Here is a 23,331-nt window from a genome sequence, read left to right as displayed (position 1 = left end):
AGATCCCACCAATCAGATGACATGGGTAGCAGAGATAATGGGAAGAAAGAAGTAGTAGATAATGTGGGAAGAAATGTAATTGGAAGGGGTCAAAATCAAAATCAAGTAAGCAATCAGTGGTACGGGAAAAGCAACATAAACCCACATACAGACGTACAAATCCATACATCTTACGCATTAATTGTGGGAGAAGGGAGCGTACTATCAAAAAGTGTTAACAGTCAATCAGAGTTAAGGAATTAAGGTACACTAGTGGAGAGGCGTATATGAGAAAAGAGAGGGGTATTAGCAGGCTAGAAAACTGTACAGCTAGAGCATTCTGTAGTGGGATCACAATGGGAGATCATTGCAAAGGAGGGAAACGGTAAGGTTGGCATGTAAATGATGTAAGAATTATATTGAGATGGTTAGGGAAATTATCGTTGTAATATACACTGAACCAATATATTTGTCATATATTGGATGTCATTATTTATACATATATATATGTGTGTGTTAAGGTTACTTCATTATAGGAGTTTTGTAAAGGCTATCTATATAGGAAATGTAAACGAGTATAATTCGTAGAAAGTAGGTACTTAGATTTGTACAATATATTTTGTTTTGATTTGATTATAATTGTCATATCAAAATTATACTGGTAAGAAAAATATTAAAATAGTGTGGTAGAAATACCTAAAAGAAATGTCAAGACTAGAATCATTATATAGACCTGATGGTACTAAGAAGTATATGTACATTTTGATTAGATATAAGGTATTACGAGTGTGGTGAGTTAGTCATATGCAATGTCATGTTGTTGCAGTAAGAAACAATGAGACTAAGACAAAGGGGTGTAGAAAAAATTTTATGTATAGAGCAAGATAGATTTGTTTTGTTAAGTATTTGATAGCGGCTGGAACAAAGTGGCTTTGTACAGGCATAAGGGAAGAATTTAGATGTTGGTATAATTAATATATACTTTGTAAAGATTCTTATTTCTTAGTAAATTTTATTGAGAAGTTAGAATTTTAAATTGTTAACTATCATCGTTGATAAAAAACGTTCGATATACATCGAACTTGTCGAACAAGGTGGGTGTAACGTGCGCAGCATACTGTAAATGTGGAATGGTACAAACGCGTGTTGAAAGGAAAAGATAGAGAGGATTTAGAAATGGAGATCTAATTTGACATATTATTATTGTTGTATCAATATTAAAGTCCTCATTATATGCTATATATATATATATACACGAGTCTGTTTGATGTATGATTAAGAGTCTCATCTGCTCATAACAAGTGGCGTTAAGTTTGTTGACTCTAAATTCTCACCGAATCAACCTAAAGCGTTGAGGATGAGTTTTTTTAAACTAAAAAAGCCAGTAGACGTTTGATCTCACCTCTCAGCTTAGCTGGAGTGTTGTCGCTAACATAATTTTTTGGTTTATAAGGCGTCACTAGTAACATTTTGAGAAACAGTAAAATAACTAAACTTGACACAGAATCATAAAACAAAGTTTTTTTTATAAAAATAAAGGAATGAATTGACATCAGTACTGTGCGCATCTCAAGAAGTAAGTAACGCTTGCTTTGATTGCCTTGTATCAATTATCATTCATAATCAAACATTTTTTGACAAACAGTTTCAGTCTAGATTGACTGTTATAAAGACTAAAATTAGATACGACTTTTTTATTGGTAATATTAGCATTTGAAATGTAATGCAATTTTAATGCATAATAGCTTTACGAATAAAAGTAATAATAATTTAGAAACAGTATTCAAGAATTTATTTTCTAAAATCTTTATTAGAAGCAAAAGTAGATTTTTTTTTAAAACAATAATATGAAAATATTGATAAATTAGTTTTATATATCAATAACATCATAACGTAAACAACAACAACAACAACAACAAAAAAGACCTTGCAATCTATGGCACAGATTATTAGTTTCCGTTGAAAACGGTTAACGAGGGTGTCATGTGGCCAGCATAATAACCAAGTCCCTTACCTTTCCCTAACTACTGTCAGGTACCCACAAGAGCTGAGTGGACTTAGAGGCGTCCTAAGGATCTCGAAATTAAAAATACGTGTCCTCTCCAGGATTCGAAGCTCGGACCCCTGGTTCGGAAGCCAAGCAACCATGCCTTTTAAAAATCTACTTTATTTGGTAGTTATGTCATTAAAAAAATAAACAATAATGTACTTCAATAATAGTCAAGAGAGTGTGGAAAACTGCCTTGAAAAATCAGCGAATCCCTGAACATTTAATCCTGTCAGAAAGCTGTCCTTTTAAAATCCTTCAACATCATTAGATATTCATCAGCATTCACTATTAAGAAATATAGATATTTTAGATACAATACAGTCGATACGATAGTAGAAAGAGATTTTAACCAATAGAAAAGACAATGGACAAAAGTGAATGATTTGATCAATTTTTTCGAACTTTCCTCTAATCCAAAGACAAGTACAAGTACAAGCATTATGACATCATCATTTTCAAATGTATTGACAAGTAAAAGAGAATGATTTCTTACAGATCTATATTTATTTAAAATATTTTTAGAAAAGATCACATTGCTTCCATGTCTGTTATTATGCAGTAAAAAGTGGCCATTTTTAGAAAATAAAACATTTAATTTTTAATTAATATTTTTAAATTTTATAAGTGTCTATTCATATTGTCCTATTCATATTGTCCTTGATTGTACAAATTAGCCATTTTCGAAGAGCTGATTATTTGAAGTTCTGATAATTCAAATTGAATTTCTTCAATGTCTGCAAGCGTATTGCGTTCTAACCATAAAATAGCATTGTCGCAAGCTTCTAAAACGCTTTTCTGGTCTAATTCTGACAGTTTATCGCCGGCTGCGCCAACGGCTCGCTTAACATCATAAGTAAAATGTTCCAATTTATTTCTGATTTCAGCCAGTTTTTTATTTTTCTCATCTTCCTCTTTGAATAGCTCTGCTTCTGCCAGCATTCTTTCGATTTCTTCCTTGCTAAGTCGACTAATTTCATCTTTTATTAATAATTTATTAGACTGACGAGTACTTGGGTCTTCCATAATGACATTCAAGATTCCATCGTCGTTTATATCAAAAGTTATATTCAACTCAGCAACACCTCGAAGAGCTGGCAGAATTCCGGTAAACCTGTAGGATCCTAAAAGAATATTGTCTTTGATCATAGGACGTTCTCCCTCATAAACTTTAACAACCATACTTGTTTGATAGTCTTCAACTGTAGTAAATGTTTTTGTTAATTTGGTTGGTATGGTAGTGCCTCTTTTAACAATTTCAGACATTAATTTCCCCTGAACCTCAATACCTAAGGAAAGAGGTGTAATGTCTTTCAAAATGATATCTTTCACCAAATTGTCCATGTTTCCTGTTAACTTTGCAGCCTGTAGAGCAGCTCCATAAGCTATTGCTTCATCCGGGTTGATGGACTTATTTAACTGTTTTCCATCGAAAAACTCACTTAGCAGATTTTGTACTTTAGGTATACGAGTAGAACCTCCAGCAAGAACTACTTCATCGATTTCACTTTTATCCAATTTCGCATCGGCTAGAGCCCGTTCAACTGGGTTAAGTATGGAGGATAGTAGGTCTGCGCACACTACTTCAAATCTAGCTCTTGTAAATTTAGTAGAGAAATCAATACCTTCGAATAAGGCTTCAACATTTATGCAGGTCTCATTCCTGCAGGAAAGTATAATCTTGGCTTGCTCGCAAGCTGTCAACATTCGTCTTAGAGCTCTAGGACTTTCACTTATATCTTCTGAATACTCTCTTTTGAATTCCCCTACAAAGTGAGCAGCTATTTTGTTATCCAAATCTGCCCCTCCTAAATGTGTGTCACCAGCGGTCGCTTTGACTTCATATTCTGATCCTTCAGAAATAGCTACAATTGATACGTCCAATGTACCGCCTCCAAAGTCAAAGACCAAAATATTTTTCTTTATTTGAGTTCCTTTGTCCAGACCATAAGCCAATGCTGCAGCAGTTGGTTCATTTATAATTCTTAATACGTTAAGACCAGCTATTGTTCCTGCATCTTTAGTCGCTTGTTTCTGCAACTCATTAAAATAAGCTGGAACTGTTATAACAACATCTTTAACTTTTTGATTTAAATATGTCTCAGCTGTTTCCTTCATTTTCATTAGGACCATGGAGCTGATTTCTTCAGGGGTAAATGATTTAGTGCGACCTTTGTATTCCACTTTTATTTTAATATGGTTATTAACATTCTGAACTTTAAATGGCCAAAAGCGAATGTCTTTTTGGACTGTCTCATCCATAAATTTTCGACCAATAATTCTTTTAACGTCAAAAATGGTATTTTTGGGGTTCATTGCAGCCTGATTCTTCGCTGCATTTCCAACTAGGCGTTCAGTGTCAGTAAAGGCAACATAGCTCGGTGTTACTCTGTAACCAAGTTCATTTGGGATGACTTCTACTCTGCCGTTTTGTAATACAGCAACACAGGAATACGTTGTGCCGAGATCAATACCAACAGCTACGGTAGGACTCATCTAAAAAATAGAACGACATATATAAGTTAGCCCAAGTTAGAGATATATTAAGATTAACTTACATTGATGATGACCTTCAGTCGTAGAACGACCATGGTTGATCTGGTAGATTACGAGGTGAAATCCTGGGAAATACTTATGGTCGGAACGTTGTCGCATAAACAGCAGTCCCCTTTCTCCACGCAACTTGTGTTTAAAAGGAAGGACACATATCCGATGCAGTTCGGAATCAGTAGCGTACATTGAGATACAACCCGGTAGAACCTAAGTTACATTTTCTGAAAAATATTGTACCTTATGTGCATATGCGCTTGGCAACCTATGAAGAGGATGGAGTTAAAATTTTGACTCGAGCTGAGCTGCGTTTAATCCACGCATATCACAGCACAAACTCCCGTTTTCCAGACACACCTTATCTCTTCCCTCTTATAAATGTTTAATTTTGAAACATAGTGTAAATTGCATGTTACAATCTGCAATACAACAGCTTTTTTTTTTAATCCCTCTATTTAAGTCAGAAGTTCATGCAGAAACCTGGTTGGGTTGGAAGGCGGGGGGCCTGTGTGAACACGGCTCTAAGGATTTTCCTATTAATGGTATAATTGATGTATATTGTTGGGGAAAAAATTACTTGCTCATTGACCATAACGGGAAAACTCTATTTGGTTTTGAAAGGACTATATCGTTCTGTAATTGAGTATCGCGTAAAGGAATTTCCGAACGAAAGGCGTTTTTGGTTCAAGATTTAATAAATTAAAGAATAATATAACTCATCGTCTGCAAATTAATAATAAGTTCTGATGACGCAATAATCCGCAGTGTAATCTCTATGGCTATACATTTTTTTTTATAACTCGTGTTTTCATAACCATTAAATCCAAAACAATAGGAACAAATACTAGATCATGTGTCTTCGACATGCACAACATTCTTCAAGCAATCAAATAAATTTGAAATAAAAATTGAAAGGACTTAACATTTCATTTAGTTCTACAGAAAGTTGCAATTTATCATTATTTTTAAATTTATAAAAAAAAAAAAAAAAAAAAAAAAAAAAAAAAAAAAAGAGAGAAAGAAAAGTGGGGGCTAAAAAATACACGACAAAATTGCTTTTTTTTTTTTAAATCTTCTTAAAAAATCACAAAAGCTTTTTCATATACTATAGGTCAAAATTAAGAGCTATAAAATACATTATGCTGCGTCAGAATTTATATAAAAAATAATCAAAATGATTTTTATAAAACAAGAAAAAAGTAAATGTTTATTGAACTTGACATAATAAGGGTTTTCTTCCAGTACAAAGATTAATGAGGAGTACAGTTACGCAGTCCCAGCATTTTTCGAAGTTATACAGATTTTGCAACATTCTGTCCATCTTCTTAGAACATCTGTTTCTTCAGTCCGAAGAGTTCCATTGTCGATTAAAACCATTGTGGTTCTAGCTTGTTGCCTTTTTTTTTCTATTGCCAACTTTCAAGCGTCTTTCGATTGCACTTTCGATTTCTTTATGATTCTTATGTTGAAGGAACTTAAACAGAGGATGCATATTCTAATATTTGCCTAAGTTAAAAAGCATTTTAATTAATTAATAATTGATTAATTGATTCGAAGGAAACAAACTATAGAATGACTCTAGGAAAAAACGTCTGTTACTGTTTCAGTTCGCCCCTGCCCCAGACCGCCTTTGCTGGTTCACGGTGATAAATTCCACGCCATTGCGTGCCACTGGTGATTCAGGCAGGTTTATGTAGAAATACGTTGTTAGCTTTCGGTTTCAGTTTCGAAAAAAAAAATGAATTTTTGTAAAATTTTTGTAAAATTTTTGTAAAATGTTTTACATTTTTCGGATGTTCCTTCAGAGTTGAAGATAGTTTACTTCCTAGTCCAAACCTCCCACAGGACGACGGGGGATGGGAGCGGGCAGGGTTTGAACCCTCGACAGTCGATAAATCCGAACGACAGTCCAGCGCGCAAACCGCACGACCAGGCTAATTTACTTATATCTATATTATAAAGAAGAATGTAAGGCGTATGTATGTCCTCGTATAGAAATCAAAACCGTTAGACCAATCTTAATAAAACTTTGTTTAATGTTCCTTTGATACTAACTTAGACCGTGGTGTATGTATTGTAGCCCTAAAACAAACTTAAGACCCTAAAAAAAACAACGTTGACCAACTCTATGAAAGCATTATAACTTCATCGATCTAGGCTATGTTTACTATGTATACATGAAAAGATCGAAATGATCTAGATCTAGATCTAATTTTAAGAACTACACTTTGCGCAGATATTTTTTTACTTTGACACATTAAAGTACTAAATATAGTCTATTGATTTCATTATTTAATCAAATTAACCTTCCAATGTGTGTTTAAAAAGCATTTTTACATAAATTCGTTCCTTATATCTGCGAATTTAGAATTCCCGACGAACATTTTTTCATTAGAAATAACCCGAAATGTTACCTCTCTATTCCTAGGTTTAAAACTCTAATTCAACTATAAGATGATAGAACGTCTCTTTGCTAAGATAGGATAGTTTTATAATTAAACACATAAACTTACTAATTATAGTCCATTCATTTCATATTTTAATCAAATTAACATTCAATTTTTTTTTTCTAAAGCATTTTTACATACATTCGTACGCCTTCAGTGCATATCCATTCTTGATATCGCGTGCTTCTAAATATAGATCTATACACAAGCCAATGTTTTCATAAAAAATGGATTCAGGTCAATTAGCTATTTTGCTCCATTCATAATATTTTTTATTCATGAATTCATGCATTTGCTTAACTTATAACATTAATATTTTCTTTAATTGTTTCTAATGCACTAGAGGTGAGTATGTCAGCAATACGCAAGTTAAGACACGCGGGCAGCGGATAATATCTGTCTAGTATCTACATAAATCTTCAGATTTTTTCTTGACAAATCTTTTAAAATAATATTTAAAAAAAAACATGACATAAAAAAACTGACTTTCAATACTGTTGTTATTCTTTAACTGTTAATAAAAGAAAAAAAATGTATTAATATACTACTTGACGTATACTTAAATACGTTTTAGAAAAAAAAATTAGATAGAAAAAATGGTTTTGTACCTTAAATCTGCTTGAAATTGAAATTCAAATTCTAGAAACTAATAATTAAACACTCCCCCTAATTATAATATATCTGATTATTACGTTTCTTAAGGTGATAGCATGAGTTCGAAAAATTTTCTACATGTAGTTTTTAAAAGGAATAATACTCTTTCTAGGAAAAACTAAATATTTCAAAGTAAGAACGGAAAAGCTTTCAGACAAGTAAACATTCAATCTTATTTATAGAAAGGCTCATCATGCAGTCTCAGCGTTTCGTTTTCTGCTAGATGGGGAAAACTGAAGGTTCTTCTTCAAACATACCATTAGTGCTGTTTTCGAAACAGTACCAGGTGACGGAGCCTTGCTCGGTTGAATGATTTTCTAAGAAAGAATAAGAGATTATATTTTCCCGAACTTATTTTCGAAACATTTTTGTAATGACGAAAATGAGCAATTTCAAAACAAACTACTAATCTGAAGAGTTGCTTTAATGTTCTATTGGTTCTGTCCCTGTAGATGACGACTTGAGTTGAAAATGCCCATCCAATCTAGCAGTCGATTAGTTTTACACTGCAACTTTTTTTAATTGTTGGTCCATTATTGAGTCACACAAGTTAGCGTTTTTAAACCATTAATTTTAAAAAAAAATCTTCTGTGTATACATAAGTAGTTTATATCTCTAATTCTTACTACTTTCTAAATACATTTTCTTGAAATAAATAACATATATTTGATATTTTTTTACAACATCATGCCTAATTTAAAGGATATCAATATTTATGCTATTACATATTCATAACTCTTCACAATTAATCTCTTTTAAATGGTAATTTATAAATGTTTAAAAAAATTGTAATCACTCTTCCCAAATCCAATCAAACATATTATTACGATCTTCTTTACCACGCCTTCTGTAAACACTGCTCAACAACACAGCACATCTAACGCAAGAACTTGACAACAAGAGTATCAAGTAACAATATGGCGGTTTAATGACAATTACATCAACAGCCAATTAAACACTATTGGCTACTCTAACTTCAAATGCTTTAACACAATAGAACTGCCAACTAAACACTACAAGTCTCTCTCTGTCTACTTTTAGACTCGTACAGCTACATTTTCAAGGACTCACTTAGTACCGCACAGTCCTTACTGCCTTGCTGTCTGTACTCAACTGTCCTTTCTAAGACACTGTCTCTGGTTCGTGAAGGCTCTCGATCACATGACCACAACACGGGTCATACTTGCGTTTACTAGCAGTATTGTCCCTCGTCTCTCGACAGCCGTTGACCTGTTTGATTGGCCTGAGTCGTGTGTGTCAGCTGAACCTACAGTTAACTCTATCGCGCCGCCAATAGGGTTATAACAATATGTTTTTCTACCATTAATTGATTTTCACTCTTGGAAATAATTATAAGAATTTTAGTTTTGGTTCTATTAGATGAGCCCCACTCTTCCCAACTCTTCCCAAGATTCACGTTAATTGATTTATTTTATAGTAGAAAAAATATGTAGTAAAATTTGCCAAGGTCAGTTTGTTGTGTTACGTTACAAATGGCTTTATGTGTTTTGTAAATTATTCACACTTATGGCAGAGAGCCGTTTTATATATATATATATATATATATATATATATATATATATATATATATATATATATATATATATATATATATATATATATATATATATATATATATATATATATATATATATATATCGTATTGTATTACAATAATTGATAGGTGCCCTGCAACATAATTAGTGTTTAAATATTGCAATAGTATAATTTCTTTGGAAAAAGAAATGTGCTTTTATTACAATTCCTCCTCCTAGGAGAGGGGAGGGGGGTTGAAAATGTTTCATGAAAACGGCTTGAACTATTTTTATATACATTTTACAGCTCTCGTTTATCTTTGGTAAAAGATTTACAGGCTATCTGGCGTCAGTAAAGAAACTCTAGTTTGATGGTTATACCTTAAAAGCTACATGTTCCTTAAATTACAGTCAAAATATTTAGCACCAAAGCGTCCCTTGCACTAAAAGATCTCGCGCCAAAAAAAAAACGGCTGTGCCTAAACGTCACGTACCGACTTTTTAGACTTCTGACCTGAAGGGTCTCTAAACTAAGTTGTACTACTTATGGCGTTCCTCTAATCAAATATTTGTTTGGTTGTTTATAACTCTCGTAGTTCTATTTTGCGTCTGTTCTCCGTATCTTTTCTTGAATTCATGGGTCTCAAACAGAGAATATTCATATTCTAATAAACAAAAGTTAATAGAATTTTATGTAAAATGCTTTTTTAACAAACCCTCTGTTTAATTTTTTAAAAAATAATTTCGTCAATATGAAGTGTTGATACCAACTTTTCTTTCATTAGTACCGCACAGTCCTTTCTATACTTTCATTACTACACTTTCATTACTACACCCAAATATTGTAGATCTATTTTATAAATCTGTGTAATTGGCTTACCATGATTTTAATAGAGTAACGAAGCTCAATATTCAGGCAACTGTACCAAACGGCACTGCCAACTTAAAGAACTTGACAACTCGTGTCTCCAAATTAACGTAAAAGTTTAATGTCCAATAAATAACAGCCTATACTGTACAATTGGCAGCATGTAACACAGACTGAACCATTTTCTAGATATCTGAACTGTCGTATCAACTCTCTACTGTAGGACGAACTCTACCTGGCTTCCGTTGAACTCTGCCAAACTGTCTTGGCTGACCGTTGTAACTCGTCACGGTTGACCGCTCGTCTAGCGCTGGTCTGGTGCGATTTGCGTCGGCTGGTTACATGCATGGCTACCCCCATCTGTGTCACTACCAGGTTTACTACAATATATTTCATAGCATACATTTAGAAGCTTACGTAAATTTGCATGGTATTTTTAGTATTTTGTTTTAATTCATTTAAAGATTGAAACTGAAACACTTTTTAAGATTGAAATTGAAACTCCATTAAAGACTGAAATTGAAACTCTTCTTAAGATTGAAACTACAACTTTTGCGATTTAGCTTACCAGGTTATTATAGTGTTCATTGGAATGATCGTAGAATGAAACCATTAGAAAATAAACGAAAGAAAATTATTTATTAAGCACAGAACATTGAAATTAAGTTGCAACATACTTGTAATACAGTAAGTATAGTTCTAGATCCTTTTCTTTGTTAAATAGTCATCATTTTTTTAAATTATCATATAGATATATGACTATGATGTAAGTCTAATGGAAAAAATAAGTTGTGAACTAAATTGTGTAGTATAGGAATTATTTCCATAATAAATATTAGTAGAATCACGATTTATATTCTAAATAAGTATTTAGAAAAGTCTAGGAGTTTAGAAATGTTGGAATGCTATACAGCAATATATTTAAATGAACTAAGCTTTTAATAATTAGAAAAAAAAAGAAGAAAAATTTATGTACCTAAAATATTAAAGGTCTTCATTTCTCATACACATAAAATTACTAAAAACTTTATCTTAATTTCTCATGTTCTCTATATTCCTTTAGCGGTCTATGGAATTTAAGCTTACTCTATATATTTATATTATCTCGTACTTATTATAGAACTACTATAAATTAGCAATCTTCTTTTATCTTAACGTGTGTATTTTACAATGGAAGAAAAAAAGATAAGATTTGACAGTTTTAAAAACATCTTGGATATTGATAAAATAGTAATGCTATTTATTAAAAAAAAAAAGAGCTATAGAAATATTTACATCTAGATAATCTAGTAGATATTCTCAGCTTTTAAAAAAGTAAAGTTCGCGTTATAAACACACAAAATGCTATTCTTACTCTATACAGATTTGCTTATAATGCGTTAAAGCACACGGAATATGATCTCTTACTTAACATACATTTTTTTTAAATGTATGTATTGAAATTATAATTTTAAAAAAAAATGTTAATATATTAACCATGTCTAAACAATTCAAAGAGCATATACATCAAAATCTAAATCAAGGATCGGCAACAACAAATGTTCGGTCTACATGTGGCTAAATGAAAATTTTCGTAATGTTACCCAGCCTCGTCGAAATTCATCACACTACTTTGGCAAATTAATACTGTTCCTTTTATTCGTTTATGCATATATTTTGGGAGGAGAAATACTGGATGATTGACTACACAGGGATTATTAATAATAAAGTATTACCAATAGTAGAACAGGTGAATAATTGTATACTTCTTATATTCTATATATTTCTCAATCGCACATCCAATGCCCAAGTAATGCTTAATGTTCTGAACAAAGACAAACTATCTGTAGGTTGTAAAGTAAGACAGATGCAATTTTATTTTGTGGCCCACCAAATTAAAAAGGTTGCCGATCATTGATATATAAATATATATATAAGTCAAAATGAAAATGTCATAAGTTGCGATAATCATGTCTAATAAAAAGAATCTCAGTTTATGATAGTATTCATTCCGAAATCCAGTACACACAATTACACTCTATACGAAAGAGTCATTGGAACTATTTTGATTTGAAGTCGATTCATGTTTTTTTCCAATTTGAATAAGTGAATTTAACTTTAGATAAAGTTATTTACAATTTGCAACCCTAATTAACATGTGTATTAAAAATCGAGGTCGATATTTACATTTTCTTTAGTCTGTGACTGTTGTTTTATCTTACAACTTAGATGAACAAAATATTGGACGTCGGCATTGACCTCGGGGCGACAAATTCCTGTGTTGCTGTTGTACAAGGTAACAAAGTGGAAGTCCTTGAAAATGACATGCACAGCAGATTAACTCCAAGCTATATTTCTTTCACGGAAACCGGACGTCTTATTGGAGATATTGCTAGAAAACAAGCTGCCAAAAATATTAATAGTACAATTTATGATGTAAAACAAATAATAGGAAGACAATATGACCACGAAGGAGTTTGGAGAAAAAAAAGATATTGGCCATTTAAAATTCAAGAAGAGAATGGAAAAATAAAAATCAAAGCACAATACAAATCTTGTGATCGACTTTTTGCACCAGAAGAAATCACTGCAATGTTGCTCATAAATCTAAAGGAAACGGCCATTGCTTATCTTGGGCCAGAAGTAACAAATATTGTTATTTCAGTGCCAGCATTTTTCAACGACTTACAAAGACAAGCCACAATAGATGCCGGATTTATTGCAGGCTTAAAAGTGTCAATAATCAATGAACCAGCGGCAGCTGCTTTAACATATTTTTACCAGTGTGGAATTCGTGAACAGAAAACAGTTTTGTTCTTTGACTTTGGTTTCGGAAAATTAGAAGTTTCAATTGTTTTATTTCCAGCTGATTCAGATTTTAATTTTGATATAAAAGCCACTGCACATAATATGCACCTTGGTGGAGAAGATTTAGACAGAGCAATGGTAAAATATTTGATGAATGAGTTTGAAAAATTACATAAAAAAACCATTAGTAGAAACATGAAATCTTACATGCGTCTTCTTACATCGTGGGAAGATGCTAAAATTGTTCTTTCCAGCAATGTCAAAACCTCTATCCAAATAGATGCATTGATTGAAGATATTAATTTTACTTTTGAAATTACAAGAGAGACGTTTGAAATAGTGTGTAGAAAATTATTAGAAGGTATCCTTGAGCCTGTTCAAACAGCTCTCAGTAATGCAAATATTGACAAAAGCCAAATTGATGAAATAGTTCTTATAGGAGGTTCTACTCGAATACCAAAAGTGCAGACACTCCTAAAAGATTTTTTTAATCAAAAAGAGCTGAACAAATCTTTGAACGCAGATGAAGCTGTAGCGATTGGTGCAGCTATACATGCTTATCTCAGTCGACGTAGAAATTATCAGAGATATTTCGCTGATATAATTCCTTATTCATTAAGATGCTCAGCAAGTACAGAGAAGATGTTGACTATCTTTAACAAAGGCACAAAAATTGGACTAGGTTGGTATCATACATTTCATACAACTGAAGACAAACAGGCAGAAATGACATTTTCTGTTTATCAGGATGATGTTTCTAAACGTGATCAAAAAACCTTTTTAGGAGCCTACACCTACAATAATATTCCACCTAGTCCGAAAGGAACACAATTTGTAAGTTTATTATGTCAAATAGATAACAATGGAATTTTGGTTGTTTATTTACAAGACGAGTACTTTCCTCAATGGAAAAAACTTGAAATTAAAAATGGAAATGTTCAACTTAGTGCAGAAGAACTTCAAAGATTGCGAGAAGAAGCAGACAAGTTTAAAGAAGACGACAAACAACAAGAAGAAAAAGCTGAGATTATATATAAATTCGAACATTTACTCTCTGCGACTAAGCCGACTGAAAATTCTTCTCACTTCAGAGATTGGCATGAAAACAAAAAATGGCTAGAAGAAAATCGATATATTGAAAACGATGAAATTAAAGCAAAGTTAGAAACACTAATGAAAAAGTATGAATCGAAAACTTCTCAACCACTCATTAGAAGCTCTATGCATTTCGATGAGCCATCGGGAAACTTCAAAGGAAAAGAATCACTGGAAACAAAAACAAAACAACAACATCTTCCGCATGACGTCACTATAAAAACATCAACGCAACCACCTGATATGCAACTGCAAATACATCAGGGAAAAAAACAACGTGAAAGTTCGGTTGACTAATTCTGTTAATGTGACAATTCATCAAATTATTATAGCACTTTTACAAACAGTGTAAATAAATATAGCTGGTGCTGTGGGGTGGGGGAAGGCAATATCACATATCGCCATCCCCCCACCGACCATAATCCTTCGGATGGGTTTTAGTGGAATAATCAGTTTGTAAAAAAAAAAGTCCATTATCTATGTATGTTACTTATTGCTATTTTAAGTTAACTGTATCTTACGTCGCGTTGTCGTTACCAGGCTGGACCGTGGAAAAGAGGCGGAACATGCCATTGCACCCCACCCCGAGTAAGGTCTTTTTTTTAATTTAATTACATAATTGATGTAACGAAATATCACTAAAAGCTTATATTGTTAATTCGAGCACCCCTACCCCGCTGATGCCAAATACAATCATTAGTAATAAATGAATGTAGAATGGAGAGAGGACCCTTATCTGATTAATTGTTTATGTTGTACCGCCCCGTCCCTTTTTCCATAGAAAATATAGAGAAATGGAATATGGCGACAGTTTTTTATATAATTCCTCAACTTCCTAAATTTTTATTCTCTGGCATAAATGTTTTTCAATTATTTAAAGAAATACTTCGTGTTTGGAAAATTAATATTTTATTAGAAATTGGCATAACAAATGAGAGGAATATGATCCCAAATACTTTCACCCTTATTTTACAATCGTTTCTGAATCTAGTACCCTTCTATTGTATAAACTATTTTTTCATTTACAATTAATGTATGTTTAAACTGTACTTTCATCAAAGTATTGAAGAATAAATAGACTATCGTTCTGTAATAAAAAGAGAAAAAGAAAAACATTTTTTTTCCAGGAGTTGACACTCACACACGCTATAAGCTAAATGCCCTTTTTATGACGTGGAGCTAGTTAGCTGCCGCGGGTTGGAAGTATTTAAAAAAAATTCAAAACCCGTTTTTGTTACTCTCATAATGGACTTAGATCTAGACTTAAATCTAATTATAGACTTAGGTCTAACTCTACTACATCTAGACTTAGATCTAATTCTAGATCTAGACTTAAATCTTGAATCAAAGGTTTAGATCTAAAACTAGGTCTAGATGTAGCTAGATCTATCTCTAATTTGTATGACTAATCACAATGGAGATATTAATTTTTATTTGCGAGGGGAAAATCTTGGACATTTGCACACAATTGTAGCTTAAAGTAGGTCAATAATTTTTTTTTTCGTGTTGCCATTTGATCTAATTTTGTAAGAAGAATAAATCTTTTATAGTTTCTCATTATTACATGTAACATGTTATTAATTTTGAATCTATGGATAAGGTTAATAATTATTATTTTTAAATATATAAGTGTACGCTAAATGAATATATAGATATGTTATGGCTGAGGGGTAAAGTACTTGGAACCGGAAGTCCCGTGTTTGAATCCTGGTGAAAACTCTAGGTGGACCACTTCGGGGGCTGATTTTGATTTTGTGTTACTGTCCTTGTAACCTTGTTTTTTTTTGTGAACCAGTGGTGCTAGGGGTATATATACAAGTGTGGTTATAGGTAGACTGTACTTTGTAGGCTCTATTCCTCTCTATCGAGCAGTAGTTTTGGCAGTTAAGCCTGATCCGTACTGGGCAACTTGATCCTTTTTGTATATAAAACTTACTCTTTTTTAAATCTTTAATAATACTTAGTAGAGAATATTGAGGTGGGGGAGGGGGTTGTCTTTTGTTCACCAAAAACATTTGATAGAATTAGTTGGATTTGTTTTTGAGCTTTTCATTTATGAGTTCTGAAGCCGCCCGCAGCTAGGTGCTCATTTCGATGTCAGTTAATATAAGTTGCCACCTGAGCTGGTGACTTGGCAGAATTTAAGTCATTGGTTAATATGCATGACTGAATGCATGACGCGTAGGACGTAATCATCTTCTTCTTTGAAGTAACGTCTGTATTATATAAGAACCATAATCTTCAAATATAATGACAAATTTGTCTCTACAGCGTTTCTTGGCAGCTCTGTTATGTCGACCACGTCTCAGCTCACCAAAAAATAATGTTTTTGGCATACGTGCGTTCTTCCGCCAAGGGTCACGTGACATGACCAGCGTAGTTTTCAAAATATAGCAGTTTTTCTATTCTGCCCATACCGGCATTCATAGGAAAATCGCTATCTTTAGTGGTCTTGACACCTTTTGACAATGATCGAGCGCAAATATCTTTCCAAGACAGACCACAAAAAAAAAAAAACAATTTAGCGGCTTTTCGCTTTTGGGGTCGTTAAAAAGGAAATTCTCTATTAAAGTATTACAGTGCTATTCATAAACATTTGTCACTTTTAATTTCTTTTTAACAATGTTCTGACATTTTTTTTTTACTTTTACTTTATATTAGCTCTTGCAAATAAATAGAATCGTAATTTGGTTGTATTGAACGAGCCCAACTATTACAAAGAATTAAGCAGATTTTTTTATTATTGAACATTGAAAAGAACATTTTGAAATAACATTTGCCGAGATTTGTTTATGCGTGGGTTTTTTTGTTTGTTTACAAATTGTTTACAATTAATATTAGTTAGCCGTGTAGGTGACTTTTACTTTAGATGAAAAGGTGTTTAGAGCCTACATAATATTGATGCACAAGTGTTTAATTAGGCCTATTAATTCATTTAAAATACTCTCATGTTTATGAAAAAAGAGTTTTAGTCTAATACTGTAAGGCTGAAGACGGCGGTGTCAAGTTTTTTTTCTTTCGAAACTTTCATTAATAAAAAGCCAAAATTAACTTTATGATAATTAAATATGTTTATACCAATCTGACGGTTGACCCGATGTATTAAATGAATTGATACAAATAGAACTTAAAATTTTAAAATAAATGTTTGAGCTGTTTTCGAAATAAAATTTATATATTAACATAAATATATGGATACAAAAATAAAGGGCATATAATCAAAACATTTTTAAGATATGTCTAACAGACCACATTACACATTGTGTAAGCCTTAATTCTTTATGTATTCGCTATTTCTTTCTCTTAGATGTCTGTTAAAGCTGCAGTTGGTATTGATCTAGGGACAACATATTCATGTGTTGCTGTCGTACAAAATGGGAAGGTGGAGGTTGTTGCTAACGACTTGGGCTTTAGAACCACTCCAAGTTGTGTCGCATTTACCGAAAGTGAACGTCTTATTGGAAATGCTGCCAAAAACCAAATTGCTAACAATCCAATAAACACAATTTTTGACGTTAAACGAATGATTGGCAGACAATATTACGATGAAACAATACAAGAAGACATACAATCTTGGCCATATAAGGTATCAAAAGTTGATAACAAAGTTAAAATTAATGCTGAATATAAAGGAGAATTAAGATTGTATTCTCCTGAAGAAATAAGTGCAATGGTGCTTACAAAGATGAAGGAAACAGCTGAAATCTTTCTTAATGAGAAAGTGACGGACGTTGTCATTACAGTTCCAGCCTATTTTACTGAAGTCCAGAGACAGGCGACAAAAGTTGCTGGTGAAATAGCTGGACTAAACGTCTTGAGACTTATTAGTGAACCCACAGCTGTGGCTTTAGCTTATGGTGTAGATAAGTTAATTATTGGAAAGAAAACGGTTTTAATCTTTGACTTTGGGGGCGGTACTCTAGACGTATCAATAGTAACTATTCGTGACGGTGAAGACTTTGAAGTTAAAGCCACTGCTGGCGACACACACTTAGGCGGAAGTGATTTTGACAAGAAAATGAAAGAATACTTTATAGAAGCTTTTAAAGACAGATACGACAAAGATATAAGTGGAAATCCTAGATCAGTTAGAAGACTTCTTACTGCTTGTGAAGACGCCAAAGTAGTGCTCTCTGCCAAAATGGAAACGACTGTTTATGTTGATGCTTTATATAAAGGCAAAGATTTTTCAACTACATTTTCACGAGCAGCCTTTGAAGAGTTGTGTGATGATTTATTGTCATCTATAATCAAACCGGTCGAAGAAGCTCTTTCAATAGCACATCTTAACAAAAACCAAATCGATCACGTTATTCTTGCAGGAGGTTCAACTCGTATCCCTAAAGTACAGAAACTCTTAAAGGATTTCTTTAATGGCAAAGAGCTCAATAAATCTATTAACCCGGATGAGGCCATAGCTTATGGTGCGGCTATACAAGCTGCATTGCTAACAGGCAATATGGGTAGTTTCATGAAAGATATAAAGTTGGTTGACGTCACACCGCTTACTTTAGGCATTCGTGTTTTGGGCGAAATTTTGTCACCAATTATCAAAAGGTGCTCCCCCATTCCTACACAACACACAGAAACATATGTAACTATTGAAGATTTCCAACAAGAAGTCGCTGTTAGCATATATCAGGGTGAACGGCCCATGATTAAAGACCTCACTTATCTTGGTCATATTATGTTAACGGGAATACCACCTGCACTCCGTGGTGAAGAAAAGATCGAGGTAACTTTTTCTATAGACGTAGATGGTATCTTAAGTGTAGTTGTATATCAGCCAACTACTGGGAAATCTATGGATTTAGTAATACAGAACGTCAATGGAAGGCTTAGTAAACCTGAAATTTTAAAAATGATTGAAGATGCTACAAAGTTTAAAGAAGACGACAAATTAATGAAAGAAAAAGCACACGTAAGGAATAGTTTGGAAGAGTTCGTCTATAAAGTTAAAAGATGTGCCAATGCCACTGGAGAGGAGTTAGCAAAAGAAGATAAAATCACTGTTTTGGAGGCCTGCAGTAGTATTAAAGAGTGGATGGAGAATAACAGCCAGGTAGAAGTGGATGAAGTTAAGACGAAACATGAAGAGCTAGAAGAGCTAGCTTCATCCATATTGTTGAATTTGCACAGAATGACGCTAACATCAAAGCTGACCTTTAACTGAATCAAATTATTGACATTTATGTTTAAAAAATCTTATTAAAGAGTTAGGGCTCTTACTTAGATAAAGGAGAAAAAAAAAGAAATTCATTTTTTATTATTAAGGATAATGTTTAATTATTTTCAATTTTGATTCGCCCTTTTAAAATGAAGTCTCATTAAGTCGGTCAGGTTTTCGTCTCAAAAAATGTCATTGAAATCAAGTTTCACCGTAGTTTAAAACTTTTAAAGTTTATGAGCTACTTCATTTAAATGAGCCTAATTATTTTTAAATTTAATAATGCGCATTGTTTTTACACTGATGATATGAATGCAATAAAACTTATAGAAATTGTAGAATATATACCAAAACTTGATTTTTTAAATATTTGTATGGTATATAGTTAAGTTAAGGATAAAATAATTGTGTAATATGTTTGTAATATTTATTAAAAGAAACCTCTCTATATCGCATAATAATATAACATCTCTAATATTTGTCTGTTTTTCTGTGTATTAGTTAGTATATTTAACCATTACGTTTTTTTTTGTTTAAAAAAAAAAAATGCTCATTGCTCAAAATGCTCATGACTAATTTTTTGGAGACAGTAACTTTGTATTATGATTTATATTATCGATTAGTCCAGTGTGTTGTTTTTATTTTAAATTGCAAGCCTTTATGCCCAACATATATTTAATGTGTAGTATGAATCTAGTTGTGCAACATTTTTTATCATTCATAAGTAATAATAGAAAAGTTAATTAATTTTTTACTGTTGATTTTTCTGCCTAGTTTGTTTAAACGTAATGCTATTCATGTGATGTTTTAATTAAATTAGAAACATGACCTAGATCTGTATTTTATTTTGATCTGTTATGCGTATGCGTGTCAAACCACAAAAATAGTGTTTTTAGTATTTATTCATTTTACGCATTAAATCTATATATCACTATTTATATTATCACAATTTCTAGAGATTTGAGTTTGATTTACATTTGATTTTTTTGTAATATATAATGTTTAATATGACTTTTCCATTATATATATATATATATATATATATATATATATATATATATATATATATATATATATATATATATATATATATATATATATATATATAAGTGTGTGTGTGTTTCACTTTCTTTTGGATGTTCCCTTAGAATTAATGATTAAAACATCCCGCGAAAAACTTAGGAATGGTGGCGGGTGGCGTTCAAATCACATTATTACAATTTGGTTTTATTTCCAGACATCAATACAAAGAAATGCCATATATTTTCGTTTGCATTGGCAACATATTTTATTAAAGCATTTTGAAGTCTTTTTTTTTTTTTTAGGTATACAACTTATTTTAAATTGGGCACATTTATAATTTTACTCTTTTATTTATTTATATTTGTTTTGTATAATTTAGATATGAATGAAAAAGTGGCAGTTGGCATTGACCTTGGGACAACCAATTGTTGTATAGCTGTTGTACAAAATGGAAAAGTGGAGGTCATGGAAAATGAATTGAGCAGTAGACTAACACCAAACTATGTTTCCTTTAATGAAACTGAACTTCTCTATGGGGCTATTGCCCAGAGTCAGGCTATTATGAACCTTTGTAATACAATCTTTGATGTGAAACAAATCATTGGTCGACAAATTGATGATGAAATAGTTCAGAAAAATAAAATATTTTGGCCATTCGAAATCAAAGAAATCAAAGGCAAGTTAAAAATTAAAGCGAAATACAAAAAGAGCGAGGAACTGTTCTCTCCTGAAGAAATAAGTGCAATGGTTCTCACAACATTAAAGGAAACAGCTGAAGCTCACCTGGGACAGAAAATAAAAGATGTCGTCATCAGTGTCCCTGCTAGTTTCAATGACCTACAGAGAGAAGCGACTTTAAATGCTGGGAAAATTGCAGGTTTGAACGTTTTGAAACTCATCAATGAGCCGACAGCAGCGGCGTTAACTTTTGGATTGACCAAAGATGTGGGAGAACAAAAAACTATTTTAATTTTTGACTTTGGAAGCAGTAAATTGGACGTATCGATAGTGAACATTGGAGTCAGTTCAAAAATGGAGGTAGAAGTCAAAGCAACTGCTGGTGATAATCTAGGTGGAACAGATATAAACAGATTAATGGTACTCTATTTAATGGAATTGTTTAACAAAAAACATCAGAAAGATATGAGTTATAGCATGAAATCCATTAGACGTCTCTTTACAGCTTGGGAAAAAGCGAAGATCATACTGTCGAGCAATAAAGAAACTTCCATCACTGTTGACTCATTATTTGACGGTATTGATTTTTGCACTACAATTACAAGAGCGAAATTTGAAGAGGTTTGTGATGAATATTTAACCTCCGTACTTCGCCCGGTCCAAAGAGCACTTCATGATGCCCTTCTTGATAAAAGCCAAATTGATGAAATAGTTCTTGTAGGAGGATCCACTCGTATACCTAAAGTGCAACAACTGCTGAGTGATTTTTTCGGAGGTAGACAGTTAAACAAATCTCTTAATGCGGATGAGGCTGTAGCTTATGGGGCAGCTCTACAAGCTGAATTGCTAGCACGTAACAATACAATGAACTTACTAGTCACTGATATAATTCCCTATAATTTATGTTGCTGTGACGAAAGAGGACTGACTAGTTATATCTTTAAAAGGGGTACAACATACCCCGCAAAAGATTGTTTCGACATGTATACAACAAAAGAGAATCAGAAGAAAATTGAATTTTCACTTTGTCAGCATGCAGTTTTCAGTGTGGAAGAAAAAAAGTACCATTTAGGATTAATTAATCTATGTATCTCTCCTCCATACCCCAAATACAAGATTATACTTCCTGTACATTTTGAAATAGATTCCAATGGAATTCTCCACGTCTACGCTCTAAATCCCAAAGCCAGCGAGTATCAGCATTGCGTATTAAGGAATGAGAGGTTTATGCTAAGCAAAACAGATCTTGATGAAATGTTGGGTTAGGAAGAAAGATACATGTAAGACGAAGATGATCATAGCCTGATGCTCGAAATCATTAGGAATTGTATGTGCATAGTATAAAGCGAGACCTAACTGCTACTAACAACCAGCAGTTGCCAAAATAAAAAGCTTTATCTGATACTTGCAATACTGTTAAAATATTGATTGATACTAACCCCACAGCAGAAACATGTGAAATTAACTGAGCATTAAATGCACTTATAGAAACTAAAAACACCATATTAAAGAAATTAAAATTTTCAGTAAAAAAAACAGCATAATTTTAATACCAAACATATAGATGAATTGTGCGAAGGGGAGATACAAATATTGAAATAAACACCTATAAGAAAGTTGTATACCCATTTCCATTTTCGTTATCAAAAAACTTAATGAACTCTGAATCTAAACCTTGCTGTTATTCCCAAATATGGGAAAGACTTCGGGAGTAATGCCAGAGAAAGAAGTATCAGAAGATGATGGCCCTAAGGCAGCCTGCAACACATGACAGAGCCTACGACATCTTTGATCCCAAACTGCGTCAGTACCTTTCATTCCTTTGAATACACTAGCTGTGTGGAGAGGGGTGAGAGAAACCTATGTGTTGCCGACATCGTTCGAGCTATCATCTCAGTTCTATTAAATGAAATTTTTTTTAAAATCACACACACACACACACGCACAATCTGAAAATAATAAGTAGTTAATTTTGTAATAAAAAAGGTAAATATATCTTACAATACTGAGAGTAATGGATGTAAATGTGCAGTTCTTCCTTTAATATATGCTTTTATTTAAAAGTATTTTTTCGGTCTTGTTTATTCTTTATTATAAGCTTCTACAAATTTGCTTTAATGATCAATAGTCCTTGCCAGGGGTAAAGTAATGTGAATATCCAACTAAGACTGTAAACATTATAAGGAGTTTGTATTACAATGTGTAAAGGAACAAAATGTGGATTCATTTGTTGAACCGTATGAGATATTGGTGGGAAAGTAACATTTAAGGGTTCAGTGGTTATTTTCTTGTTTTATTTTTATTATGTATCACTATGCTTCTAATATATTTTTAAGGTACTCACTTTTCTAAATTTTGAAACATTATAGATGTTACACTTTCAATGTACAAATCCATAATAATATTAAAATATGTACCAGGTTTAATGAAAATTATAAGAATTTTTATCATCCATGAAAAAATTTGTTTTACAATTTGTGCTTTACAAAATATATTATAAC

At 32.5% G+C, this 23,331-nt stretch overlaps 3 protein-coding genes across 6 annotated transcripts in view; 2 read left to right on the top strand and 1 right to left on the bottom strand.

The window, feature by feature from the left end:
* Positions 1 to 1,769: 1,769 nt before the first annotated feature.
* LOC129923984 (heat shock 70 kDa protein-like) overlaps positions 1,770 to 23,331 on the bottom strand; it is a 29,303-nt gene continuing 7,741 nt past the window's right edge. The window contains exons 1-2 of one of the 2 annotated variants that reach the window (XM_056017468.1): positions 7,632 to 7,791; positions 1,770 to 4,522 (exon numbers count right to left, since the gene is read on the bottom strand). In XM_056017468.1, the coding sequence (XP_055873443.1) occupies positions 2,672 to 4,522 (1,851 nt within the window). In that variant the 5' untranslated portion in view covers positions 7,632 to 7,791 and the 3' untranslated portion in view covers positions 1,770 to 2,671. Of the gene's footprint in view, positions 4,523 to 7,631; positions 7,792 to 23,331 lie in introns of those variants that run through there. The other variant, XM_056017469.1, reaches the window with a different exon arrangement.
* Positions 10,467 to 20,157, top strand: LOC129923983 (heat shock protein 68-like). Of its 3 annotated transcripts, XM_056017466.1 has the most exons (3): positions 10,621 to 10,767; positions 14,503 to 14,550; positions 17,270 to 20,157. In XM_056017466.1, exon 3 carries the CDS (start codon positions 17,270 to 17,272, stop codon positions 19,133 to 19,135), a length of 1,866 nt encoding a protein of 621 aa, XP_055873441.1. In that variant the 5' UTR covers positions 10,621 to 10,767; positions 14,503 to 14,550; the 3' UTR covers positions 19,136 to 20,157. The 3 variants fall into 3 exon arrangements, with proteins under 3 accessions (XP_055873439.1, XP_055873440.1, XP_055873441.1); XM_056017464.1 differs by lacking the exons at positions 14,503 to 14,550; positions 17,270 to 20,157 and adding an exon at positions 12,289 to 14,494 and having other exon boundaries at positions 10,467 to 10,767; XM_056017465.1 differs by lacking the exon at positions 14,503 to 14,550 and having other exon boundaries at positions 10,618 to 10,767.
* On the top strand, positions 20,230 to 23,262 carry LOC129923985 (heat shock 70 kDa protein II-like). The gene has a single exon (XM_056017470.1). The coding sequence runs from the start codon at positions 20,534 to 20,536 to the stop codon at positions 22,094 to 22,096; it is 1,563 nt and encodes a 520-aa protein (XP_055873445.1). The 5' UTR covers positions 20,230 to 20,533; the 3' UTR covers positions 22,097 to 23,262.

This window comes from Biomphalaria glabrata, chromosome 18 (genome assembly GCF_947242115.1).
Source record: "Biomphalaria glabrata chromosome 18, xgBioGlab47.1, whole genome shotgun sequence".
NCBI classification, from domain to species: Eukaryota; Metazoa; Mollusca; class Gastropoda; family Planorbidae; genus Biomphalaria; species Biomphalaria glabrata.
This window is presented reverse-complemented; position numbering and strand designations above follow the sequence as displayed.